Source organism: Micromesistius poutassou (assembly GCF_964030765.1).
Source record: "Micromesistius poutassou genome assembly, chromosome: 11".
NCBI lineage: Eukaryota > Metazoa > Chordata > Actinopteri > Gadiformes > Gadidae > Micromesistius > Micromesistius poutassou.
The window spans coordinates 10,771,225-10,778,095 of record NC_140281.1 but is presented as its reverse complement, the minus strand read 5'-3'; the positions used below and the strand labels follow the sequence as shown (position 1 = coordinate 10,778,095).

General features: G+C 40.6%; 1 protein-coding gene across 1 annotated transcript; it reads left to right on the top strand.

Moving 5' to 3' along the window:
• The first annotated feature begins 1,384 nt into the window (after positions 1 to 1,384).
• On the top strand, positions 1,385 to 5,245 carry bloc1s5 (biogenesis of lysosomal organelles complex-1, subunit 5, muted). The gene is made up of 5 exons (XM_084475513.1): positions 1,385 to 1,634; positions 1,992 to 2,074; positions 2,330 to 2,459; positions 4,484 to 4,542; positions 5,013 to 5,245. The coding sequence occupies exons 1-5, from the start codon at positions 1,616 to 1,618 to the stop codon at positions 5,184 to 5,186; spliced, it is 465 nt and encodes a 154-aa protein (XP_084331639.1). The 5' UTR covers positions 1,385 to 1,615; the 3' UTR covers positions 5,187 to 5,245.
• Positions 5,246 to 6,871: the final 1,626 nt, after the last annotated feature.

The window sequence follows — 6,871 nt, the reverse complement described above, 5'->3', positions numbered from 1 at the left end:
AATAATTGCAATTCATAAGAATACCCTTTGATGTAATAAGAATTTATTTAAGGAGTTAATAAGACAAGATAAATGAACATCGGTTAAAAACACTTAACAGGATTTAAAAAGAAGCAAATGAGCATTTGCTTTTTAAATAATTGTATTTTTTTTGATTTTGAAGTATGAACTTTTCCCACGCATGGTATCTGGTAATAGGCCTTTAATATATTATACTGGTAATACATTCAAGTATGCATTGCCTATTCAGTTAAATTCAACTGTCCATCACTGCTTACTTGATGCTAATGCATTTAATTACATTTTAAATGAATAATAAATAAATAAAAAGTTGACATTGAATGTTAATTCCCCTCATGTTAAGATAGTAGTTCTGGCATGTTTATGTCATGACAAAACTTGCAAACATATATTTCCTCCGAGACGACAATGGCTATTTGTATATCCCTCGGCAACTGATCAGTCATTTAATCTGTTTAATAAGGCGATCAAAGCTAATGGTGCATCTAACTTCTATTTAACATAAATAATGTGGACAGTAAGTGGTGGTGTCGGAGAATTTCTCTACGGATTTTGACTAACGTAGGTCAATGAGGGAAATTTCATGCAAACTTTTTAATAAGATTAAATGGTTTGTCTGGTACTGATGGTTTCATGCATAGGCCTACTCATTTTACAACGCCATGGGTCATATGTCTATTTAGGTATTTGTACAATTATACTTGCATTTCATAATACATCATGAATTAATTCGCTAATCCAAAATAATCCATTCACTCTGGCACAAGCATTTTATTTTCGTTGTCTATAGTGCCACCTAGTGGTAATTGAGAAGACGTGTACGTATTGTTTTTCGTAACTCACTCACGATCGAAATAATAGCTTGATCTTTTATTGATACATACGCCCAAACAACTAATAATAACGCATCCCACATTGTAAATAATGTGATCAACTATCTGTCACTGAAATGGCTGTATTTCTAAATCAAATGATGCACTTTAACAATAGTAATTGCAGTTCAAGCAAAGATTTATCAAAAAAATAAATGATCGGGACGATGATAACCATGTTGCAACGTAGTGCAAGACTGACATCTACAGTCCTCACACATGCAAAACTACATTCGTATATCTCGTTTACTCAAGTCAAGGTCTTGCCGGTTTAGTTATTCTCTTCGTGAATGGATAACGTTTTATCGTGATGATGAACATTTTCGTTGAAAATATCTGAACTGAACATCATTAAATTACTCATATGTGCATCTATTCTATGGCGGTAAGTATACGACACATCGAACACCCCTATTTCAGTGGTTGGTGTGGTTTATTCCACAGCCTCCTACCCGGAAGTAGTAGTAAATATTGACATCTGGAGTCAGCTGATGTCCACTCACATGACAGTAATCAGCTAGTTTTGCGTGATACTTCTTAACTTGAATGGCGTTTAATAGTTATATTTCAAGGTTTACACCTTAAGAACAGCGTCGGAGTGATCAGTAATCATTTAAATGTGTGATACGCTACACTAGCTCGCTGGCAGACTTGTTAATTTGCAATCGACGGTCTTCCAACAGGTTTTGGCTGCACCGTTTTCTAGCAGGGCATGTGGGAAAATGGATAAGATTGCTAAAGGTGGGTACAATCATGAGAAAGTAGAATGTAAACAGTTCTGGTTTGCAAACATTGTAATTCTCGCTAGCTTCAACATATACAAAGAAAGGCACTGTCTGTATATGTGGACCTACACAAATCTCCATTCCATTCACATATGGTTCCCTTATTTTAAGTCTGATACAGATTCAAGGAAACCGAATTAACATGTCTGTATAAAGTGTTGTATGTATAAGCACCGATTTCTATGAAGCATCCAGGATAATTTGCTGACATATTTCCAAGTGAATCCATATGCCATGATTTCTGGTTTATTGTTTTTCTTCATGCTTTGTGAATCTATACAAAAGTGTGATGTTTGTTTTTATACCCCTACAGATGTTGGTGATATCCAATCCCGATTGATAGACCATAGACCCATCACCCAGGGAGAGATTCGCTACTTTGTGAGAGAGTTTGAGGTACGCTAGCTCTCTTCAAATACTTCCCTTCAGTAGATAAAAAAAAAGAGCAAAACTGTTCAACAATATTTAGAAATATTTGATTCATTGTATATACATTTGAATTTATGTTCAGCAGCCATGTTGACATATTTTTCAGGAACATTCCCTTCGTCTGACATACATTAATTATTAGCATTTAACATATGACTATTAATCTATGGTTGCGAGGCTATCTGAATGGACTCTTGTGATTTTCTTTTCACACTTCTTTAGGAGAAGCGAGGGTATCGCGAGGGACGACTGCTGGAGAACATCAACAAGATGGTGGTGGAGGCCAACGAACAAGTGATGCCCAAGTGTTTACAGGGGATGCACGACCACCTTTTTGATGTCAGCACAAGACGTAAGCCCCCCCCCCCCTTAATTATATAATTTCTTAGTTATAGCAGAGACACTATAGAAGGAGGAGACACATCACAGAAAAAATCACCCATTGAAATGCATGGGGAAACTTCGTAACGCCAAGATGGCAGTTGTTTGCACATGTCCCGCCTCTTCCGGTGCCGTTGCTCCAATCATTTTGCAGGTCCTACGCGGTCACGCTTTTTGCGACACTTGGAGGAAGTTATTTTCAATCAGGAGGGAAGACCCAGCAGCTGGAGCGGTACAAGCAGCATCGACTGGAAAACTTTGACTACCTGTTATCTTGTTGGCTCGGCAGCAAAAGCTAACTTTTATAGCTGACTTTCACTGTTCTTTTCCAGAGGGAAATTATTAAACACAAACTTGTGTGATGCATCATCTTTATTTATCCAAACAGACATGGGCTTTAAGCAGTCAATACCAAATCAGATACAGGCAAGGTTAAAGTTACGTTGTTGATCTCTTGCTTTATCCAAAATTGCGGCATGATCTGGGATAGCTGACCGTGAGCGACGACGTCTTGCTGTCAGTGCCGGTGTTGTTATGCCGTAAATGAAAACTGTGTCGTGAAGCATTGCGCATGCGCAGTCCAAGATTACCTGTAAGAAAAATAGCTTTTAAAACATTAATTTGATACAAAACCACAAACCCTTTCAGCGATTTTAGTCTGTTTTTCATCTGGATTTCAAACATGTTTTTTTATGCCCCTTAGATCTCGGAAAATGGGGATACAGCTCTCTCCATATTCATTAGATAGGGCCCTGGTCTTGTTAAGACCAAATAGCTGCCCAATAGGCGTAGCCAATATGGCCGCGAGTGAGAGGACTTGCCTAGAAGGACTTTGGTTATAGACGTCCTGTTGTACCAACTGACTTGTGCTTGCCCTTTCGCCATTTCTTTGGGTTATATTGCAGACGGTGGAAATTTTAAATCAGAAATCTGCTGTGTCTCTCCATAGTCTTGCCTTAAAGTTGCTACAGAGGAAAATGGAGTGGGTTAGAACCTTTAGTGACGTGCTGAGTGTTTCTGCTCAGCCAAGTGTTCCCTGGTCTAGCAAATGATCCAGACCACTAGCAATGGTACTTTGCGCGTTGAAGTTTCCAGGTTGTAGGGGAGAAGCAGAAACAGAAGAAAGGTAGAAATCGCTGTACAATCTCCTGAAAGACCAGTCAACAAGGAGAGAGTGGTTGGAAGGGAATACCTTCTGAGAGCAGGCTGTTTTCAGGTGTGGTTCAGGGCTGGATATCACTCTGCAGATGATGGATTGAGGCATATTTTTATGCCACACATTTCAGAATCATTGTTATGAAGGTGTTTTAATGATTACAATTCAATTATTCAATAGGTCCTCTTAAAGGTCCCATGACATGCCACCAGGTGTGGTGTGATTAGCCATTTTGAAAATCTGTCTGTTATGACATCACAGGTGGGCGTGTCCACCTAGTGTGCTGGATGGATCAGTCTACCAGCCTACCCAGTGGACTATAGCAAATGTTGCTCATCTATCTGTCACACATCTAGGTGAACATGCCCACCTGTGATGTCATAACTTTTTTCAAAACGCCTTGTAATCACACCACACCTGGTGGCATGTCATGGGACCTTTAACGCAAGTACCTTTAAGTACCTTTAATGGGCTTCTATATATAATTGTGCTAATATATTTATCAGTAATAATTTAATTCTGATTGATTGTGTCTGTTTCTGTTGTCAAAATATATACATTTATTCTGTATTAATATTTAGCTATATACCCAATATTAGTTACTTCAATGAATTGTTTTTTTAATCCTATTTAATAGAAGTTCAAAAATGTAGGTGTACCTTTCAGATAAATTTGCTATGTACTGTACAGTGATGCATTTGTTTATCAGAGGACACAATTACCAAAATGTTAGTAATCAGTGCAAACAAAAAATTCCACCTTAGCACAAGCTATTTGGAATACTGCTGCTCCAGCAAAGTGTATATCTTTAACGTCTCGCTATTTGTTTTTCTCCACAGTGGAGGCTGCCAACCACATGGCTCAGAGAGTCCAGCAGAGGGAGCTAGAAGCACACCAGGTAACTACAAGGGTTAAGCTCATACCCTTAAAGTTTATACTGTCATTTTTCAGTAGTGTGTCAAATATTGGACCCTATTTATTTTTTCATTCTATTTTCTCTGTATTCCAACTATGCAGAACTTTGATTTCGTTCTATAAATCACATGATGTAATGGCAAATATACATATTTATAAGAAGAGAGGGGTCATCATTGAATTTGAATCATTCATTGTGTCTTCTCAATCCTGCACCTGGCCCATACTAGCAATAGGCCCTCATCTGTCCGGGCGGAGATCAGTGAGGTGTATAGCGAGTCAACCAGCGCCGATAACAAATCCACCTGACTGCAGCTGCTTCATGTCAGCCACCTGCACGCGCTCCCTCCCTCCCTCCCTCCTCTCCCCTCACTCATCACCCGCACCATTTCAACAGCTTTCGCTTTCTCACCTCATGATGTCATTCTCCTCCTCCTCCTTCTCCTCGCCCAGAGCGCCCAGCTGCAGGCGGTCGCCGGGCAGGACAAGGAGGCCTGGGAGGAGTTCCTGCGGGAGCAGCAGAGGCTGAAGGACCAGGTGGATGAGGAGCACGCCAAGGCCGTGGGGCGCCTCAGCACCCAGTACAGCGAGATGAAGAAGGACCTGGAGAAGATGGCTCCCTTCTAGGAACCTTCCGTCTTCAGGGGGAGTGGGGGAGTGGGGTTCGGCGGCGGGGGGGGGGGGGGGGGGGGCAGTGGTGAAGGATATGCTCATTGTCCAGAATGCTCCTCTTTTTCTTGTTTTGTTTTTGGACATGCTAAACGCATATTTTTAGGTGTGTGTGTGTGTGCGTGTGTGTGTGTGTGTGTGTGATAGAGAGGAGGGGGTTAATATATGTAATGCAGGTGAAACAGGGCTGTTGCCTGTCAGAAATGTAAGACTCAGTGGCAGCCACAAATGCGGTATAAGGCCTTTGGCCACGCAACCAAAGGCAACATTTTGTTAATAAAAAAAGAAGTGTGAAGTCGACAGTGTCAGATTGACGGGGCATCAAATACACTGTCTTGTGCACATGGAATTAAAAAGGCATGCTAATGATCTGGCAAATCTCTCTTTATTTAAACAAACAAATCACTTGATTGGGTTTTGGCTTTGAGGTGTTAAACATAGCAAGATTTTTTTTAATGGATTCCTGGCTGACTTTTGTCTGGTGATACATTTCTATCATGTTGAGTATGAGCATGAGTGCGGAAAGTGCAGTTTGGTACCAAGAGGAGATCTTTCAAGTTTAGACACTCAAAACATGACACAGTGTCCAAAGTGCCATAGAGAGCAGGTGTGTTGGAGCACACAGTGTCGTTAGTGTTGTAGAAACGAGCTCAAACAGAGCAGAGGTCCAGAACAACACTCCATCCGTCAGCAAGTCCTTAATGTTTTTAACATTGGACCGCCGACATCGACTTCAGAATAAACCAGCCTACATTAGGACATGATGAATATGTTCATGTTTTTGTTTTTATTTGGCTCCAATACAGGAACATTTATAACTAACGTCTGACCTTAAGGAGATTTGATGGCGTTTCCAAACCATTTATCACTTTTGACCATTTTAAACTTGTCAAATTGAGGCAGATGACGGCCAGAGTACAGACTTGTGTTTTCCTGCTTTGCTGTCCTGTTTTTTGAGTTGCATAACCCTTTGAAAGTTGGACTCTACATTTTCCTTCTTCTCTTCGTTGTTTGCCTTTCATATCATCTGAAAGGAAGATAAGTCTGACTAATTAGAAGCTGATGGTTTCCAGCACATTCAATCAATGCTTTTTAATCAATTAAGTTACATTCTCTTCAACAAATTACTGCAACCAGTCCCATAAAATCACCTTGAGAGCTCATTTCTTGGCCAGCTGGTGACGGTGCTCATAGCTGATGTGGCACATCAGATGTCTTTCTGTTGAGATTGTGGTGTTTTGCTTGGTGAAGTGTCAATGGCGGGACAATGGCGGGCTATTTGGACAGGTTGATGAATGATCCTGGGCATGGTACCGGGTACATTCCTGGTATGGCTTAGAGCAGCAGAGTTCATCTCAGTCGACATGACGGGACAAATATTTAGGATACTAACCTCCCCCCCCCCCCCCCCCCCCACTCTGTCAAGCATGCGCTTTCTCTCTCACACACCCAAACAAAGATATCCGTCATCATCTGAGGAAGGTATGTCAGATATCAGAATGTTATTATACAAGAAATAACATCATAAATTCATTCTACATGAATGTCCAACCTGAAGGATAATTGGTGCACAGCAGATTTTGTTATTTTCTCTTCTCTTGGTTCTCTTGCATCCCAATTCTCCGGTTCTTTAGGTGTCATGC

Excerpts from the sequence above, each read along its gene's own strand:
- bloc1s5 (XM_084475513.1), top strand. Across the intron at positions 2,075-2,329 it reads ACTTTGTGAGAGAGTTTGAG|GAGAAGCGAGGGTATCGCGA; the intron begins GTACGCTAGCTC and ends ACACTTCTTTAG. Across the intron at positions 2,460-4,483 it reads TTTTGATGTCAGCACAAGAC|TGGAGGCTGCCAACCACATG; the intron begins GTAAGCCCCCCC and ends TTTTCTCCACAG.